The sequence below is a fragment of the Ammospiza nelsoni genome, chromosome Z (genome assembly GCF_027579445.1).
Source record: "Ammospiza nelsoni isolate bAmmNel1 chromosome Z, bAmmNel1.pri, whole genome shotgun sequence".
Lineage (NCBI taxonomy): Eukaryota > Metazoa > Chordata > Aves > Passeriformes > Passerellidae > Ammospiza > Ammospiza nelsoni.
Window position 1 is genome coordinate 35,026,138 of NC_080669.1, and position 21,430 is coordinate 35,047,567.

At 35.8% G+C, this 21,430-nt stretch overlaps 1 protein-coding gene across 1 annotated transcript in view; it reads left to right on the forward strand.

Moving 5' to 3' along the window:
- Positions 1-21,430, forward strand: part of LOC132086270 (guanine nucleotide-binding protein G(q) subunit alpha-like) — a 112,514-nt gene that overhangs the window by 39,548 nt on the left and 51,536 nt on the right. The window contains exon 2 of the mRNA XM_059491812.1: positions 323-507. Coding sequence (XP_059347795.1) covers positions 323-507 — 185 coding nt within the window. The remainder of the gene's footprint in view (positions 1-322; positions 508-21,430) is intronic.

Here is a 21,430-nt window from a genome sequence, read left to right on the forward strand (position 1 = left end):
ATGAAATGTCTCATGGAGTTAGAGTTTTGTACAATTACATCTTTAAGAACAAAATATTTTCAAATACCAAGTCATATATAATATGTATATTTTGGAGTGCCATTTTGCTCATTAGTTTAGTTGTTAAATCAAAGTGCAAATTTAATTCAGTTCTTCAGTAGCTACTGATGTTGCTGTTTGACCTTGAACTGGTCCTTGTAGCTACCTCCCAAGCACCACTTGACACTGTTAAGCTCTGCAGTAAGCAAGCTGTTAGCATTATGCAAGAAAAGTCGTGTTTGTGTTCACTAGGTAAAGCATATCCTTCTTATTTGTCTTGCAGGCACAGGAGAGAGTGGCAAAAGCACATTTATCAAGCAGATGAGAATCATTCATGGATCAGGTTACTCTGATGAAGACAAAAGGGGCTTTACAAAACTGGTGTACCAGAATATATTTACAGCAATGCAGGCCATGATCAAGGCCATGGATACCCTCAAAATCCCATACAAGTGTGAAAATAACAAGGTGAGATTTATGTTTATTTCTGTAGCTGAAGTTTTTCCTCTTTTTTATTTTCGGAAATGTACTGAAGGTCTCAGAAAAATGACACATCAGAGAAGTGATACTGAAAGCTCCGAAGAAAAGGGCATTTCCTGTCCTGCCTTTTTGTCTACTTTTACAACACAAATACGCTTTTAAGCAAGAGATCTCTCTTAAGATGCCTGGGGGGCATTGTCACAGAACAGAGGTTTAATGACAGGCTGCCATTTGACTTCACTAACTCTTGTCCTTTGCTATGAGAGCACAGTTAAACCATTCTTGTGATGTACTGCTTAAGGATGGCTATTACATTACAAGTGGAAAAAATTCAAATTATTAGACAAATAGGTGAAGATATCTATTTGTGTGTGAATAAATTGTTAATTAAAATTTTCTGCGCAAGACCTTAAAACAGTCAGAGTCTTCTTAGATTGATGCTGTTACTGCAGTTTAAAAGGACAAAATACATTGAAAGTGTTTCTAGGGTTCATCTCTAACCTTTTAACGTTTTCTAACAGTTTTAACATTTTTTTTTAATAGTCAGATTTTAATAGTATGGTAACTACAATAGTTTGTCTCAGTCTGTGACTAGGAATGAAATACTTGCTATTTACTTAAAATATATGGTAAGCCACAGAATTACATGTCTATGTCTCCCAACATCACGAAGTCACAGAATGGGTCAAATTGGAAGGGACCACTGTGCATAATCTGGTCCAATCTCTCCCTGCTCAAGCAGGCACTGTTTTATAAGTTCCCTGAGAACTTGTTTGTATTTTTACTGTTGATCCATTATCAGTAAGTTTGTCAAAAGGAGAATTTAAGATCCGTGACAAAGAGGATGGCTCACCTTTCTTTCCATCTTGTGAAAGAATATTTAATGATTATCTAGTAGTCCTGAATAAAAGTAGTATTTTCTTTGATAAATTACTCGAAAGTTCTTTTATTCTATTTTTTTTCATTAATAGAAAATATCAAAGAGCAGCAACATTTACAATTAAAAAAAGCATCCATTAACTGGGAAAGAGAAAATGAGATAAACTTGGATTAATAATAGAATCTTTTGTGTCTAAATATATGAAGTTTAATTTTTAGAACTGAACTGCTGTATGTGTTTTACAACAGCTGACTTATAAGTAGGGAAGATAAAGCTTATTAGCAGGCTAATGATGAGTTGTTTTTTCATTTGCATTTGCTGAAGTCATCACAGATTATCATCATTTTGTTGGTGATGTAATGTTGCAATAACAAGAGTCTTGTGGGAGGGTGACTTGATGCAGTAGGAAGTCAGGAGGATCCCATCTGTCAGAATCAATATTGTTAACCTTCTTTAATGGTGGGTGGGGTTTTTCATGCACGTGAAAAAAATTGAAAAATTTGTATTTGGTGAGACTCCTGACTGTTAAATTTCATAGTCTAGCTGCCTGCTGGTGCTGTCTGTTTTCCCATCATCCTTTATAAATCACAATCAAATGTCTAATTAGTTTTAAAACTGCATTTTCATTTTCATTTCAGTCTTTTGGCTCCATGTTTTTGCTGCGTGCAAAGCATGAAACATACTGGCCTGAAAAGTTAGTTGATTGTAAAGCACATTTTTTCTTCAAAATTGGTGTTGGCTGTCACTTAGCCTTAATATCTGGAAATCCTAATGATAGATTAGGATTCTTTTTTCATTGTACTATATTGCAGAGTATGGGTTCTGTAATTATTTTTTAGATGTGCTGACTTATTCTAGTGTGTTTATATGGCTGAGTGAGTCGGGTAGGTTTGCCATAGCTTTATAAGCGTGGCCAGAGCTGTTCACTTTCTCTACATAAAAATTACTTTGCTTAAAGTAGGGGTCTCTGCTCAGCTACTTCATAAGGGTTCCCATCAGTTTCTAATAGGGCTACTTGCAGACTAAAATAAAAGTCACCAGTTACCAAGCTCTCAAGGCAATTCCTGTACAAATTCCTTCAGGAATGTAGGAAAAACCAAACGTGCTACAGCATTGTGCCTAAATAGATATGATCATGGTCTACTATGCTTTGTATTTGTATACAAGGTCACTTCACTTCAAAGCACTGAATACCAGTCAACAAATAAATCTGCTCCTTCATTTATTTACAAGCTGTTGAAAACATACTCATTAGTCTAGCAATCTAGAAAACACAGGAAGGGAAAACACAGGAAATTCAAATTCCTATTAATTTGAATCTCCTATCAGGAAATCCCATCTCTGGAGAGAATATTTCGAAGTTTGAGTAACAGAATATTTTTAGCACAGTAGCTGTTGTACACTGTAGTTTAGAAAATTGCAGGTCAAGTTGGTATTGATTTGGTTGGGCCTGAAGAAAAAAATTACCCCTTTTTGGGGTCAAGTTCTTCATGCTCTGCAATAGACTTTGGGGCTACAGTATAAATGGTTTTCTCTTACTGCACCAATTTTCATACCTTTAACTGTGATTTATTAAATTTGGAGTATTTTGAATCTCTGAATGCTGCTGGAATTTGAAATGTCCTTAGCAGTCAGTTAAGTAGGCAGCTGTTTTCTTTGTGTGGTGTACAGCATTACAACATTTACATTGGACTATTTTAGTATAATCAACATAGGTAAGTTCTAAGTTTCACAGTTAGTTCTTGTGAGATTATATTTGTCTTCATAGTCACAGATGTAACTAAAGAGGCAGAGACTGAAATGCATTGTCCTATATTATAATAACCTAGACTGTTTTGAAAGATTTATTATCAGAATTATAGTTCACAATTATTGAGAACTATAATTGTGTTTAGAAACTAATATCTTGGTACTGATGTTATAGCATTATATCATGAAAGGCATTCATTTTTATGTGTTTAAACTTCTGAATGTGAGCTCTTCTGAGGTTTAAGATAATGGGTGAGTGTGATCTCTGCTTTCAGTAATTTGTCTGTCATGGGAAATAGTTGCTTATAGACTTTTTTAGTTTCCCTTTGAGTAAATTTTACTGTGCTTCCATTAATTCTTTTTCAACTAGAAGTTGTTGTGTGGCTTTTGAGTTTTAGGGTAAGAAGTATTTTATGAAATAAGGGAAAGTGTTAGTTTTTAGAGAAATGTTCAGAAGCAATTCTGAAAATTGCCTGTCTTTTGCAAAGTTTTGTTTGTACAAACAAACTGGTGCAACCACAGGTGTTCAAATGTATATTAAAAAAAATACAGGCTTATGCTTTTTGCAGTTTGTATTTTAAGACACATGCATCTACTACTATACTAATCACCAAATACTATGGTTGTCCTATGCTTTTCCATTTTAATGTAACTTTCAACAGAAAAGTTGTTACTCTCTTCCAGCAGACAGTATCAGGAAGGCGTCACTCCATGGTGATTAACAGGCAGGAAACCTTACTTGAATCCCATTCCCATAATTTCCTGTGAGACTTCTTAAATATTCATAATATTAAAACTAATGTGAGTCACTGTAGTCTTCAAGAATAGGCTGCAGGAAAGTTTTTCAAGAAGCTGGAAACATAAAAGCAAGTTTTGTGGTAGACATTTGCTGTTAAGTTTTTAAGAGTGTTTTCTGATTAATTTTTGTTTGTATTTGTGCCTGTTTCCCTTGGGAAATGTTTTGCAGTCAAAATGAGCAGATATCGGAAATGCTTTCAAAGTTCAAAATCTTATTAGCATTATCTTCAAGTTCATAATTGTTTTGTTAGCTTGGTTTTTTCCATGTCAGACAGATCCACTGGAGAAAGCTAATAAAATTACAGGCAGAAGTGGGACAATAGGAGCAGGAATGGAATGAGATTGCATAAGTTTTTGTCTTGGGTAAACATTTGGGAATGTTAGGTGGTGAAATCCCATGGTGAAATTTGATGTTGAACAAACATAGTTTGGAGGAAAGGACTTACTGCAGACACCTCACCTGAAACAGGGTGTGAAGGACTGAATCTAGAGCAGTAGTGTGCAAACTGGGAGGAAAGTCTTTCAGTTTAGAGAGGGGTTTTATTTAACAAAAAAGTAATAATTATGTTCTTGGGATAGTGACATAAAATGCTTAATACTTTAGAATAGATATAATCAAATGGCTCTTCGAGCAGATGGAGAAACTTGTATGGTTCTTGTTTAGTATTTAACAATGTTTAGTGCTTGGTTAGTATTTAGGTTCTCTGAGGTGTTTTCCAAGCGCTCAAAACCAAAAAGTAAAATTACCCAATAAATAGCAAGTCTTGCAGAAGAGTTAAATGCTTCTAAGACCAGGAGGCTCCATAGGCATTACTTTTGCAAGAATTGGATAGCTGCAGTCAGATAATGTTCAAGAGCGTATAGAAGATTTAAAATATCGTGGTCATTGAACTACATGTATTCAGACAAAGGAACTGAAGACAGCTTACTTTTTTTTTCACTGGAAGCCGTAATATGAGGGAAAGCCCATTTCCCTGATAGCTGTGTTTCCTCCCATGGGGATATTGATCCATGAACTTTAGGGCTTCCAATAAAGCCACAAGCAGTTTCTTCCTGAGTGCTTAGTAAGGAAGCTTTGTGAGGATTTCGGTGATCTTAAATAGATAGCAGCCTCTCCTCAGCTGCCTTTCTCATCTTTTTATCAGTCTCCTGTCAGTCATTTGGTTTTCTCATTCTTTGCCACTCTTTCTGGCACCTCCTCAGTCTTCTACAGGAGATAGGCTAAGCTTGTCTAATACTTATCTCTAAATTAATTTCAGATGGAAGTATTTTTGTCATATTTTCCTCTGAAAATTTATAAGAATATTTCTTTCTGACAATAACCTTTTTTTGGGGGAATTCAGATCCTGTTGTGTTCTGGTTTTATTATGTAAAATGACTCAAAGATACTTGTTTATTCATTGTAATTCCTAGTAATACACAAGATGCTTGAAATAAGGTTTATTGCAATCAATTAATAGTTCTTCAGATTAAATGGACAATCTATTTCTCCAGATTTTGTCAGTCCCTTGTTCAGTGTGCTCTTCCTATATGGTAAAAATTACAGTGCAAGCAGGTTTTGTCTTACAATAAAATTCAGCCTTGGCTTGACAAAAGAGTAGTTAAAAAAATCCACAAAAAAAATCAAAACACAACCCACCCTTCCCTCCTTCCTCCCCCCAACCCCCTTTTTTTTGTTTCTGAAGTTTAATTTGTTTTGTGTTGTTGGATGTATTGCCTAGTAAAAGTATTCACATTGACCTCTACTTTTTCTGGAAGATTATTTTGCTTTTTTTTCTCCCTGGTTAAATTAGGATTAAAGTCTGCACATGAAGAGGTGATTACATATTTACACTTCATCAATCCGATCACATGCCTACCTGTTTTTAGGCTATGGGCCCATGTAGCTCCATTCTTAGATTTTGTATGCACTTTGGGTGATTGCATAAAGGTGAGTAAGGAGGCAAGAATCCAGGGTTTTGCTTCTGGAAGAGTAGGTTGGCGGAGGAAAATCAAAGCATGACATTAGTCATGTTACGTTTTAATTTTTGTCTAACAGTTACATAACAAACAGACAATCACAAGGCTATGGTTGTGTGCTTCATCTTTGTCAAGAAAGTGTAGAGCTCTTGACTGTAGATTGTGATTGATGTAGATTATGAGCAAGTCACTTCTGTGAACAGTTTCAAATATTACAGGAAAAGCTAAATGTTGAGTTGTAGGGTTGAGAATTACGAAGAGCTGCTTTCTAACAGTTCTCTAACTGTCATGTCTCTCCTCATTAAGTCTTGAGATACGTATGAGTTTCTGAGACAAATGATACTATGGAAAAGCTGAGACAATTAAAGTAGTAGTTAAAGTTGTTTCTGATGACGACTTACCATTTTTCTTAATATTACTTTCTAGCCAGTGTTAAAATTTGGATTACTGTTTAGTTGTTAATCTTCTAAGCCAATTTGTAGATACAGTGTACTAATAGGTCAGCCGTAAACCCATGGAATTGAGTAAAACTGATTTTGGCACAGAATATTTTTGAAATACTTCTAATACATGTTTTTAATATTCCTTTGACCCTTTGCATATTTTAAAGCTGCTTTTATTCAAAGTCTTAATTGAAAAAGATATCTTTAATGCTGAAATATAACCCTAAAGCTTAATAGATTTGCTTTAGTTATTTTTTCCTCTTTTTCTTTCATTTTCTTTGTTACACTTAAATACTACCTTGATCTTTGAAAAGGTGAAAGGGTTATAATGAACAATTGAAAATGAAGCCATTCAAAACAGTGCAAAAACATATCAGATACTGTAAGTTCTGCTGTAGCCAATAGTCTACAAATAAGAAAGGCACAGGAGAAAATGAAATGTAGTGGCATTTTTCAAAAATAATTTATAGATATTTTAATTTAGCTGCGTAGTAGGAATTTGGGGGAGAAAATAACCTTAAAACTTAGTCTTGGTTTTGAAAAAGATGGAATTTTTTCCAACCACTTACCACTTTGCAAGGAGCTTTTAAAAACTCTTGTAGAAAAACAAGTTAAGTGGCACTGTGATAATGAGCCATGGAGGAGCTGTTGGTGTTGAACTGAGACATCAGTAAAAGACATGAAAATATGTCTAGGACATGTATCTACAGTTACATTTGCAGTATAAAATTGATTTTTATTGAAGAAAGTTGGAGTTGCTTATATCAGATTCAAGCTTGCTCATAAGGGAAGGTGTTTAAGACTGTGTATGAAAAGATTGAGTAATGCTTGTATGGACTCATCTCCTCAGAGGCTGCAGAGGAGCTTGCACACTGAGATAACCGAAGCTTTCCTGAAGGAGAACACAGACCATGCAGGTGGTATTTAAAGTATGGTCAGGAAGGTTCTAAGGACGCTTCTGTGTTGTTGAGGCGATATGTCTTTTTGCAGACTTGTTATTTTTGCAGCTCTTTTCAGAATTTTTATAATGATACTGTGTTGTGTATAGTTCACTTACTTCTTGAAAATCCCGTCCTATGAAAAATGTCTTAACACCAGTCAGCATTTTTCCAAGCTGAGTTGTGGAAGTTTTTAATTTCAACTGTGGGATATTCTAGTACTTCTGATAGGGAAAAGAAATTGTGTGACATTACTATTATTATTAGACTCATTGTGAAAGGCCCTGTTTTAAAAAAAGTTCTTTTTCTGGGGTAACTTTTATAAACAAAACCATCCTAAACAGAGAGGAGCATGACAGTAAAGCCCTGTAGCTCATGCCCTTCTTGTGTGATAAACAATGACTTGCATTGGCTGCTGTTGCTATAGTGGTGTACTCTGTCGCTGCATTGCAAAATGTTTTAAATAGCAGCTCCTTGCTGTAGAAAACTACTCAAATTGTCCTCATGTCTTTCAGAAAAAAAGTGTACCTTTTTAAGAAGTAGTTTTTTGAGGATTAATGATTGGTAGGAGCTATAGCTTGCTCACTCACTAGCTTTGTTGTTTCCTGATTCCAGTATGGTGTGTAAGTTCTTCCTGGTATGTTTCTGCCTATCTGTCCCTTTTTGGACACTTGTCAGCTTTTGTGGTCTTCCTGTAGAGCTTCCTGTGCACTGCTGTGTGATAATACCATATGAATCAGCACTGTGGGTAGTGTTTTGCCTGTCTGACAAATAAGGAACCTCCAACAGTAATCATTTTAATTTTTCTACTTTGAAGTCAGTACTATCTAGAGTTACTTTCTTAGGGCACACTGGGATGGATTTCTGTGATCCAGCAGGTCTTTTTTGATTTATCATCTACTGGCTAGAATATGCAGTAGAAAACAACCTTTTATGAATGCATCCCAAGCAGGTGTTGTAAATGTCTGGATGTACTTAAACAGACAGAATCCTTGCCAACATAAAATGCAATCAAATTCTGGCTTTGCTAGATTTTAATGCAATTTTTCAATGTGTCTTTCATTACTGGTCTAAACACAAGAATTAGATTTTACGAGTTCTTTCCTCTGGAAAGGGATGAAAATTAGATTTCTCATATGAAGTTACTACAATGAGAGGAAATTTAAATAAATATGCCTTGGGGAGAGGGGTTGGTAGAGACGTGGGCAAAGGGAGGAGTGTAGTTGATATGTAGGCTGAGTTGTCAGGATGCTGCTTTGTAAAGAAAGAGTTAGTCCCTGAAGAGAGTTTGTTTAGTAATGGTTTTCCAGTGTTCAGATGGTCTCATTAAGTCATTAATCTTTGAACATGATACAATTATTTCTCAACAGGTTATCAAATAAGGTATTTCCTTAGACAACTGTTTCTATCTTCTTGTGTTAAGGTTTGTGGGATTTTTTTTTTCTTTCACTTTGCATATTCTCAGATTTTATGCAATTGTATTTGGCAGAAGAGTGTGAGGGAGAGTACTAAATGAGAGCTCTTACACTGCCGTGCCTTGTGCCTGGTTCCAATATTCTTTTTGAGCTTTCGGACTTCTTAGAATTCAGTGTGTTTTCAGGACAGTCTTAGTTTTTTAGCAGCACAAGTAATAAAAGTAATCACATGAATCAGTATTTAACACAGTTGGAAAAATGGTTGATATGACAGTGAAACACAGGCTTCCTGTTATAGTTGCATTTTCCAGCACCTGCTTTGTAGATACAGATTTATACCAGCTGCAGAGTTCCAGGGAATTTTACTACAGTTCTTGTTAAAAATAAGTATTCCCTAGTGGCTGAGGAATCAAACAAAAAACAATGCCATAATTTTGGGTCTGCAGTTGGCAGCATTGCACGAAATACATAACATCCCTTCTGTACAGTACAAGAAAAGAAGAGACAGTAACTATCCCATCCTTAAAATGAGCAGAAATGTAATGCATGCTTTCACTAGGAAGTAATTTTATAGTAGAAATTGGAGTTCATAGATCTTTTGAAAGGCTGAGTAAAAATACTCTTAACTAGAACCCTACTGCATGCAAAATTCAGACATGTATTCATGCCCATCTCCTAATTATGGTTCACTCCATCAACAGATGAGTCTCATGAAAGAAGCAATGATAAATCTCCACTGTAACAGTGTGTTACAAGTGCCATCACTGTTACCATTTATAAATAAAATCAATAAGTGAGCTAAGTATTCTCCTCTGCACTTCATACTTTTTTTTTTTCTTCAGCACAACCAATTTTAGAATAGGGGAAAGGCTCATATCCCTTAAAATACTACTTCTGTTCTGTGGTAATATTGCCATTCTGAGTGTTAGTCTCTACTGTCATTCGTCTTACAACATCTTGTTATATGGAGACCTGTATTCAATAGAGATCAGTGGTTATGCCTGAAGTACTAATAGCTAGACATTAAAATGAAGACCAGTGTTGGAAAAAGTGTTCAGAGCTATTGTGGGGAGATTCTTTAAAGGCAGAGCTTTTCCTCCCTCCTTTCCAGTATTAACTGTGGTTCTGTCCAGTACCAGATTCTCTGCCCTTCGCCCTGCTTGCGGTAGCAGTCTTGCTCTGAGCAGTCCCAGGACAAACCCACATCCAGTTTGCAGCACAGATTCATAAATGGAGAGCAGCAGTAAGAATGCTTAGCATGTGCTGCCTTCAATCACCATGAACTGTCAGTCTCTTTGAAGTTCTCTCACACACCTGGTGACCTGCACTAAGCTGTAGAGATCCTTTCTTCGGTCCATGTCACTTTCAGTGGCTTATATGGCCCTGAAAATGTCAGTCTTACCACAAGCAGCATAGCTAAGAGTCTAAATATGGATCTTGGATGGTATCCCACAGCATTTAAATTAACATTAATGTTGGTTAATTCAAAGATAGGAAACTTCAAGCAAACTAGTTTGAGTAAGGTTTTTCTTACATTTTTTTCTTCCCCTTTCTGACCTCTGAATGAAACAAAACTCTTTCCTCCCTTTATGACATCATTTTACCAAAGTATTAGTCACTGCTAGTTTGGTGTTGCTTCACAACCTGTATCACTGCAGAACTGAATGCTGGAATCATGTTTGTGGCTCAGTGTCTTGGGCAACTCCACACACATGCAGAAGTACATGCTCTGCAGTCTTGAGAGCTGGTTCAGAAAATGGACTGCAGTGGTTTTGGATACTTGTTCCTTATGGCCAACCTGAGGATCTGCACACTAACCTCTGCTCCCCTAGAGTGTTCAGTATTCGTGTATAGAGATGTGATTTGATAAAGTAGAGAAAGCACCGAATTGTCTGCCAGACCCACTAGCTGCTGCTGAAAGTTAGCTCAGCATGGAGGATGTTCTAGCTTAACTTGGAGTAGTGCCTGAAGCTAAAAGCATCAACTGTCAGGAGGGTATAAAGATGACTTATCCCTATCTTATGCTTAAGTCTTTCTTTTGAATCTCTTCCCCCCCACACCTCACCTCCCCCAAACTCTCAATTAAGTATTGCTTGGCTGACTTTCTAAGTTTGACCTCAGACCTCATGTGCAACTATAGAACATGCTAGAAAATGTCACAAAGTCCATACCAGATAATTTTGGAGGTAATTTTTAATATATGCTTATACTGGTTATATGATCATGCAGTTAATTGATGCAGGTAATGTCTTCCACTGATTAAAACAAGAAACACCCTGAGCTAAACTAAGTGATCTGCATGAAACTAAAGTAAGCAACTCAGATTTTGCTGTCAGGTTTCATTTCTTGCCAACCTGATTTGTTTGTTGAAGATTTGTTTGCATTTTAACTTAGGTTGATACTATTCAGTTATCAGAAAAATCAAGATGGAAAGTATTTTTGCTGGTAAAAAAAAGTATGTGTTCATCTTTATTTTGAGATTAAAAGTGTGAACTATTGCCTGTCAAGAAATTTTTCTCCCTTCGTTGGTTTCTGAATGTGAATTTCACACATTGTCAGGGGTTTTTGTTCTGCTTTTGAGTGTTCATATTTTTAATGGTGGGAAAGTTACTTTTAGGAAGTGAAATTCTCTATTGTGGATATGAAACAGCAATGATTTAACTACCATTTAACATGTAAGTAAAGCAATTTATAAAGAAATTACCTTTAAATTTTTTCTTAATTTTAATATTGGCTGTGTAACAAGCAGGAAAAAGACAATCTAGCTTCAAGAAGCACAGTTTAAGATGAGCTCTGGTACATTTCTTTTAATGGGACAAAACTAATGCTGCCTCTTCTGGCATCAGTTTTTTAAAACAGTTAAAACCAAAATCTACTCCTGTTAAAACATGTCTGGCACCATTTTGAAGCATTTTTTTGATATATTAGTAATTGTACTAGCATTGTCTAAACATAAGGAGGGGCTTTTGGTATCTAAGCTGCTAATTCTGCTTTCACTGACTCCTTTTTACTTACTTTTTTTAGCGTTAGTAAATCTGTCCTCTGCTGTGAGAAGTTGTAACAAAATTAATCATAATTTTGGAAATTGCAGGATTGTGCCTAGTCAGTTTGTAGTGAATAATGCTTTCTAATGCTTTCTGTCACCAACCTGTTTTTGCTTGTGTTGCCACCTCTGATCTTTTTAATCTAATACACACTTGTTTTTTGACCTTTCCACTATCACTGTTTCAGTTATATGAAAAGAGAATGATAGGTATTTACAACTCAGTAGAAGTCGGAAATAACAAATAGGAAGGCAAAGCTTATTTTCCTCTCTTCCAGCTCTTCTAGTGAAATGCTGTTAACATAAGTGACTCCTGCCTAGTAGATGAACAGTGAAAGCACAGTTGAGATTTCTGAAAGATACTTCTTAATTGCATTGCCAGCCTCAGACTCCAGAGTCTGACTCAGCGAAGCAGTGTTTTCCTCCTCCCCCTGTGTCTTGTCAGTGTGAGTTCACTGTTGGTGGGGCATGTGACTGCCATACAGATAGTGCACTTGAACAATCCCTGATTTGGGGGCAGCTGATTTGGGTGTACTGACATTGGGGTGCACACAGCAAGCTAACGAAGCCCCCTTCCAGTACCAAAAAGAAAAAACTCAGCTCAATAAACACCAACTTAAATCTACACTTTGATCTACAGTTACTTTCTTGTTATTTATTTGACCAGTACCCCACTACCACTGCAGAGCAGCAGGCTGAACGAGTGCCATGTGTTTTACATGCATTTAGCAGGAATATGGGTAGTTTACCCATGGAAACCTATTTGCCTCTGTACACAGATTGTCAGTAGGAGGAGTTATTAGGCAGTTAAACAGTATTTAGGCTTTTATTCAGGAGCCACAGTACCTGTATTTCAGATTACACAGAGATGGTAGAAAGCTTCCCCACAAACTTTCTTCAGCAAAGTAATGAAGATTAATGATGTAATTGAAATTATAACCAAAAATATGTTCTTTCCATTTATTTATTCTACACAGCATTCCCTCTTGGCATCAAATATCCTTCCAAGCACATTTCACAAGTCTAGTGGAAGTATTCATGTAAAATCTTTAGGAAAAAAACAAGTATTCAAAGAAATCTTTGCATGTTTTAGTAAAAAATGCATTTGATCTGGCCCAGAAGTATTTATCTTTTACAAGGGTACTTATAACTTGTGTTAATTGTCATGAGTCCAGTGGTTGTCCTCTTAATCGTGTTGATAAGTACTTGCTCAGACTAATACCAGGTTATTCATGGAAGGCTTCATAAGCATGAGCAAAGGTTCATAATTTGGTCTGTGTATTTGCAATGTCAAGCGGCAAGTCTCTGGCTGACTGCGTCCCTCTCCAAAGTATGGGACTTAACAAATTCCTTCTCAGGGGGCTACTGCATCTTTTCTATGTTGGGTGTAAAGGCTAAGTTACAAAATGTGATATGCAGAGTCCTGCCAGTAATAAAATCCCTGTTCAAGAAAATGAAAGATTTATTTCTATGCTTTGTATTTATTATATAGGACCCAGTTAAAATTTAGTTTTAGACTGTGCTTTAGTAAATTTTGGTGAGCAGCATGAGCAGAATTTTTGTAAGACACAGTTTTACTTTTTTCTGAAGATTTTCTTTGTTAGGAGCCTGACAAACAAATGTTAATATTACTGAATACCTTGTTGAAATGAAAAATATGGGGAAAACATCCAGAGAAAGATTGCAATAGTAAGTAACTGAAATTCAGTTACTATTGTTTTTGTTAGTGGAATATTCTGTGGGGTTTTTTTACTTGATAAATTTAATACTGTTTTCCCTTAGTCATATAAATCTATGGCATTGTCCTTGTGCTACCTTAGTCACTCTTTCCGCTTAGCTCTGCTATCTGTGGGGGTGGTGAAAAAAAAATTACACCTCAAATCATACTGCCTGAACTAATTAATTTTAGACCTCTTCTGAAGATCTAACTGCTGAGATACTGTTTCCTTTTTAACTAAGGGGTTAAGAAAAAAATAAAAAGGAGGTGCTTACTGATGGGATGAAGGTGTTTTCAGTCTGTATAGACAGCAACTCTTTATGGCAATCCTTCTCCAGAAATACATTGAGCATTCGAGTTTGGAGCAACCCTCAACTCCTTGGGTTTAGGTTTGGATGCTTGATGGCAAGCAAACTAGGAATACATGATGTTACTTAATGCAGAGTTGGTTGTGTTACTGATAAGTCACTGTCCAGCTAACTGTGTTCTTTTTAATCTGCTTTGTTCATTACTTTTCCCTCTCCTAACTGTGAAATAAATATTTATTGTAGACCTTGAGTGAAGTAAATCTATAATGCTGACTAAATTTTTTCATTTCAGTATGTTGTTGTGTTTGAGGTTTTTTTCTGTTGTTGCTCCTGAGGCGGTAGCTGAATAAATGGGAGGAATTTGCTGGTACCTGGCAAAGTCACACATTTTTTGGTAGTTTATGTAAATACCATGTCGTAGTTATTCATCTGTCAGTTGACTGTTTTCTTTGGAGACTTTTCATTCCTATTCCACTTACCAAAGAGACTAAACATAATGTACCAGAGTTAAGTAAAATGAAGATTATTTAAAAAAACACAAACAAAAAAAGAACAAAACACAACCCCCCTCCATCAACCAACCAAACACAAATCTACAATTTGCAATAGTTTTTGTTTTAAAGTTTTGGTAACACACACTGAATATCTTCTGGGGAAGGGAAGGTAGTATTTTCTTAGTTATTCTTATATATCTTGAAGGTCCTAGACTGGAATTTCTGGAGCTCCCTTTTGCATTAAACTGATTACAAGGTGGTGGCATTGTAACTCCTGCTCAGGGCAGAAGGAAGAGGAGCCTTTATTTATGAAAGCCTCTGTGTGTATATTTCCCTTGATAACTGCCTCAGGCTGCATTTAAGGTTTACTTCCTCCTTAGGAGCTTGAGTCTAGAAGAGCAACAGTTCTGCATTTTGTAACTTCCCTTAAGCCCTTGCAGCAGAACAAAATTGGCATAGTATTTTAATTGTGTCACTAATGCTGAAAAAAATAATGAGGAGGCTGATCATAAACTTGTTGAAGTTATGAACAGCAGCACAAGCAATTTAGCTTTCTGGAGGACAGCACTGTTTTAATGTGGATGTGAGTCATGCTTGTTACCTCTGTAAATACAAAAGGAGAAGGCAAGAAAAGTAGTAATACTTTACTTAAAGTTATTAATGAAATAGGCTTGAAAACTGAAGCAAAACCAGCATATCACGGGAGTTAGGAAAGTGGCTGATAGTTGTTATGAAGCAAGCAGGTTTTCACCTTGCTACATGAGCAGTTCTATAAATTGTGAGATACAGTGTCATTCAGGGGTTGGAGGCAGGGGCCATTTCATTGTTCCTCTGATTGAATTACTTGTAGAATTTAGCAAGTCAGTGCAGCTATGTCTGCCTAACATGTTGCTAGTGTCAATGAAACTGCTTTGCTTCTTGATACTTGTCCCTCTGTAAACACAGTAGGCAGATGCATTATCAGTTACCTCCTTTGTTCATAAACTCCATCTGCCTTTCTATAGGCTCTGCATGTGCCGTGTTTAAGATTTAAATAAACCTCTTCTTCTCATTTCAGTGAGAAGTAGGGAACCCTATAGAACCAGAAGCAGTGTTTTGAATTCAGGCTCTGGTATTTGTGATGCTGTTGTGAGAGGCCCTAAAGAGGAGAACACAGTGAGCTGTGTGAGCATCAGGTGTGACACAGCACTGAACAGCTTCTGCTGCCGGTTATTTTTTTTACCTCTTAGCTTGACAACAACATGAATCATGGCAAACTATTACGCAGAGGTCAGAAAATGTTCCATACAGGTGACCAGGCAATTGTTAGGCTACATAGCTGTGTTTGTTACTATACAAATAAGATGGCTTGTCATGTAATCTCCTGCTAGGGTAAGGTTTGTCTCAGTGGGTCTGGAGAACTGTTCTGTCCTTCAATTACCTTGTTTTGCTAACTGATTAATAGTGCTCTTAGTTTTATGATGTTTGGCTTTATTATACAGACATTCATGTGCAGTTTTAAAAGAGAATGTTATACTGTAGTTCGTTCAGAAAAGGTTCCAAGCTATTTGAAAAACTGGTTTTAAGCTCTATATCAATGATTATATGTCCTCTGATAAACATTTTTGCGAGAATTTTTTTTCAGAGCTGCTTTAATTGTTTTGATTGAAGTAATTTTCAAACAGGCTGGATAAAGCATGCCAACCCTAAATTATCTGTGCTAAAATAACTTAATGTTAACTCATTTCACTATTAAATAAAAAAATCTAACATCCTGGATGATGACCAGTTAAAAGCTTAGAGAAAGCACCATTGGCTGTATAAAAAAGACAATAATAAAATAAGGTTAGAACCACATTGATGTAAAAAACAATGTTGGCTACACAGGAAAATTTCTTACCAAAATCTTTGTATGTCTAGGCATCTATTATTTGTAGTCGTGCTTAGGAACTTATTAGCAAATATTCAGCAAATAAGAGGGAAAAAACCCATTATTTGATGTTAATAAAAGCATGATATTTGGGAGAAAAGTTCCAAAAATGTTAACTCCTGCACAATTCAGAAGCTGTGTGCACTGAACTCACTCCTTCAGTTCAGAGTCTTATGAAAATAAGTTCAGTGTGTTTGAAATGCTGCTTGAGAACAGAAAGAGAGAATGAAAGCTATAATTAGAAATCCCATAGGAGTTTTTGGGCTTGTACTGTAACTTTGTACATCTATGTCACTAGAAGTTGTCTCCCATGTCCTGTCCCCAGGACACGCTTTTGGAAGCTGGAGTGTTTATAGGTAGTATGGGATCTAAGACAAGCTCTTAGGGCAGCACCTTACAAGATCTTTGATGGAAATACTTGGAGCAATGGAAAATATGTAAAAGAATGGAAGGGAAGGAGTCATACAGGAGAAGAGTAGAGATTGCAAAAATACGGTTATTAATTGTATAGCAACATATGATCCTGCCATTTATCACTGATAGTCTTCTCAAAATGATAGTAAAAAAGTTAATACCAGGTACAGAATGTAGTTCTCAGGTTTGGCTCAAAATTTCTTTGTTTGATTTGTTTGATTCTGGTGTCGCTTTTCGGTGGGGGGCTGGTTGATTGCTTTTTTTTTTTTTTGTTTCCTTTTTCTTGGTGTGTTTTTTGTTTTTTAGATTTTTTTAGATGGGAGGGTATTTTTTGGGGTTTTTGCCAGGGTCTGCTAGTTCTTCTGTGAGACTTTTAATGTTCTGCTTTCAACCTGATAAGGTGTTGCTATTGCATATTTCTCTTTTGTTGATGGCAGACTTAATGTGTTTCCAGAGACTTCAAAACAAGAATGGTTAGTCTGTACATAGTTTTGGAATCAAGACGTTTCTCTCATTTTTCTTTTGAATATATACCTCCACAGTAAGGAAGGATTCTGTTAAGAAAATAATTCTGCATCTGCTGCCACAATTAGATAATTCCAAACTGTGTTGTTGTAACAGGTTCCTCTGTCCCATTTCATGTGCTGAATTACCAAAACCAATCAATTACTTTAGATTTTCTTCCTTACCTACAGCCCCTTTTTTCCCCGTCAAAACTAGTTTTGCTTAGTTTAGATTCAGTTTAGCCCTTCTGCCCTTCCATATGAGGGTTTCAATTTTAATTGTTAATGTATACCTGGTTTTATTCTTCCACTGATGCTTCAGAAAATTAAATCTCACAGTTTATTTTAGGACTGTAAAACTTGCAGCTTTCCAGTGTTCAGAAGTTTTAGATCATACCTAATATGTTATATATGATATATGCTTCACTTCATGGTATTATATTTAACTGTGCAGGTTTAGTGTCTGCTTTCAGCAGGAATAACAAGTAACTGGAACTGTAAAAAGAAAGTCTTCATAGGATTGCCTAATTTTGTACTGTTCAGAAAGACTAATGTGTACTATTGACATTTAGGAACTGTCAAGCACTGTCAAAACTGATTAGCACTAAGTTTTTCCGTGTTTCTCAAATTGTGATACAATGCAACAAACATCAAAGGAGCAGTACCCTTTGTAATATGTTTTTTCACTTTGATTTAACTTATTTTCAGTTTTTGAATATAACTGCTGAAGTAGCTATGTATTTCCAAGTGCAAAGCCATACAGTTTTTATCATGAATGTGAAAATAGGGAAGTGTTTGAAGCAAATTTTGAGGAGGACTAGAAATAATCAATGCTTTAAATGGTCATTGCTTGGAGCAGAAAAAAAACCAAACATGTTTTATCTCTTCCAAGAAATCTAAATTTCATAGTAAAGAAACAGCAAACACTTGTAATTTCAACAGCAGAGCATGTCCAGCCAAAAAATGTAATGCAGGAAAACAAAAGTAGCAATATTTGTAACATTGAATCCTGTCCCATTTATGTTACTTCAGTATATATACACACATACTGCTTTTTGCTGAGCTTCAATTAAGTTTTGAGTACTTACAGAAAAAGCCATAAATCGGGAAACTGATTCTGTTATTACTGGTTTTGGTATTGTTTTCTCAGGAAACAGAACATTGGTCAGGATGCCACATGATGAATCATTATTCTCCTTAGATTTGAAAAAATTAGCATCACTAGTAAATCCAAAATTTACACTTTTTTTCCTGAAAGTGAGCTAATTCTGTAGCAATACTTACAAAATTGTTACATGGTGCTGAACATGTTTTTATAGCTGTGCTGTACACATACCTGAGTACTAATACTTGGAGTTACTTCTGGTTTTGAAGACTTGCAGTGGATCAGCAATACTTCTGTAACTTCACAGACCTGGGAAATGAGTCTGTTTGGCAGTTTTGATAATTGTTTGGTGAGAACATTTAGATAACCTCCTTTTTCCTGGTTAGATTCTTTGGAGTGATCTGCTGTAGGATCAGATGAGCAAACTTATTTTTTTCTCAGATAATTTGTCTAATTTCAGAATCTTGATTGGATAAAGATACCTTTGTGTTTGCTGCCCTTACTTGGGGCAGTAGGTCCATTGTATCATATTTCATTAAAACTCTTACTGGAGCATATTTTTAATGCTTCTTTTATGTATATTTTTAACATACAAAAGAAAGGATTCATATTCCCAAGTTCTCTGTTATTCAGAAAAAGAAATATCTTGTACCCTAGATACTCCTTCCTTTAGATAATTTGCAGGTACTGGAAAAAATTGGTATTTTAGAAGGCTTCATGTGATTTCATACATTAAAGCTCCTTTCTCCTAATTTATTAAGAAATTTTCTTTAACAAACTTCATTGATCATGAGAACAATTTTATACTTACCTTGTAATTCCCAGAAAAGTCCCATTTATCCTTCTGCCTCAGATGTTTTCCTGCTTGCCTGCCTCCCTTGAAGGTCTCTAATGCTTTATGGTTATACTTTGCTTTGTTTTACCTTTCTTGGTTTTTTTCAGTTCACATGTGATTACAATTTGTCCTTTAGACCCTTTTTTCTGGGCCTGGATGGGATTCATATTATCATCTGTGGGACTGATGAGGCAATATAATGTCAGCCATAGGATGCCTATTCTGCCAACAGCCTTGGGGATCATAATTTATGTGGCAACTGCATTTCAGGGGAAAAAAATATTCCTTCACAATTTTACATAATGCCCTTGAGTTTTATGCCTGAAAGTTCTTGGGCAATGCATTATTGAATGGGTTATTCTTACTCTTTAGACAGGAGGATCTGGAGGAATGGAAATGGTTTTGTTTTCTCACAGATCAGAGGCTAGAAGGCAACTCATCAGCATCCTAGAAAATTCTAGTTATTTCTTTTCCTGTTTTTCACATGGAGCTTTGTATTCTGGTTCCATAAACTAGCTGAGTATGTTTTTTGACAAAGGAGAACAAAAGACAACTCATTAACTCTTAACTTGTTACAAATATTCATTGAATATTTACAAGAAAACAAATGTTCATGTGATTAGTTCATCTTTTCTGAAACCCTCATTGTCTCCCAAAGAATTATCTGTCAGATTTCAGTGAGTAAAAAACTTAAAAGGAAACTTTGTCTTGGCGAAGTTAGTGGAAAGTTTGTTTCAGCCTTAATTATAAAAAAGCTGCTTTGTGTGGTTCTTTTCTTTGTTCCATTTTGCATCTTTTCTGGTTTTGATTGGGTTTTGTGTTTTTTGTTTTATTCTGCTCCTTGTCCAGGCTAACAAATTCTTCTGTGTTATTTGCAAATAAATTTGGAGGGAAGACCTTAGGGCGTGAGGATTGGAGTGAGGACAGGGACATGGGAGAGAGGGAGTGTCAGACCCAACAGATTAGTCAAAAAGGAAGTCAAATGCACCTAATTTTGTATAATGGTAGCCAGAACTGGCATCTTTTTGTGCTCAAAATTCTCGAGAAGTTTTTTTCAAGCCACCTCTTTCATGGCATCCCCCCACTGCCCTCTTTTTTTCTCTTTAAGCAAAAAACTTTCTATCAGACTTGCATCCTCCAAGTCAAGGCTTGACATGTATGCAGGAGCGTGCAGACTTGGAAGACAGAATAGAACTTGATCTCTCAAAATTATTTTTCTTTTCTGATGATCTTGCTCATTATCTAGCTTGGAGCCAGAAAATAGTTAATTGGGAGCACTTTTCTTACTGGCTTGCAGGAAAGTAGGGAGTTTTTAGTGGAGCTTCTCCATACTGTTGTATGTAGTCTAGACTAGCAAAAGTGCCTTGGATTGTTTATGTTTCACACTTCAATTGTATCTCCTATTTAAGAGTTTTTCAAAGGGATTACATTACTTATGCAGGAGTACAGAACTACTGAAAGAGTAAACTGAGAAGTGTGCAAAGAGTTCTGTAAGGAAGTCCAAGCTAACATTACTACTTTTAGCTTCACACTGAGAATATCTGTCCTTGCTTATGGAGAAGCTGTGTCTGTTTGAAAATTTAGTTCTGTAAATTTTTCATTATCCACCTCTTAATTTTTTTCTTCTCAAGTAGTGAAGGGCCTTCCTGCCTCCTTTTGAGAGAAAAAATCTAACTGGAGAACAGACCACAATTAAGAAAACTACCTATATGCATGCTATTTCATATTGTTCCCTTAGTGAAATAACTCAAAATACATAGTAAACAGGTTAGATAACTTAATTAATTATTCTAATTTAAATTCAACTGTTAATGATACTGAAAACTGAAGATGAAATATCATTTACCTTAGACAGTGTGTGAGAGACACACCTCTGCCAATGATTTCAAGATGCATGTTACTAAATATGAAGCTGTAAAAATAACATCCACAAACTTGCAGACTAATTATGCTTAAAAGAGTTCTATATGGGAGACCTTGAAGTGTGTGAAAAACTTTGAATTCAGTGTTCTCTTAAGATGATGCCATCCATGCCTTTTTCAGTGGGTTTAAATTCTTATTACATATTGCAGCCTTCAAGAGATGACTGATGTGCAATTTGAATGGATTTACTTGCTTTAAGGTAATGTCAGGCTTTATAGTTCAAATTAGCTAGTTGTTATAGCTGTATTAAGCACATTACAGTCAATATATATGGACGCAGCATGTTCACTTTCCAGATTATTTTCTACAAATTTAATTTTCTCCTTATTTGCATAGAACATATATTTTTTGTTGATTTTCTGTTTCTGAGGCCTGTGGCTGTTGTCCTCTTAATTTATGGATCCAAAAGTAGTGATGATCTCTTGTCAACATTTTTTAATTTCTCTTGCTATAGATAAATGATGAGAAGCAAAACTTA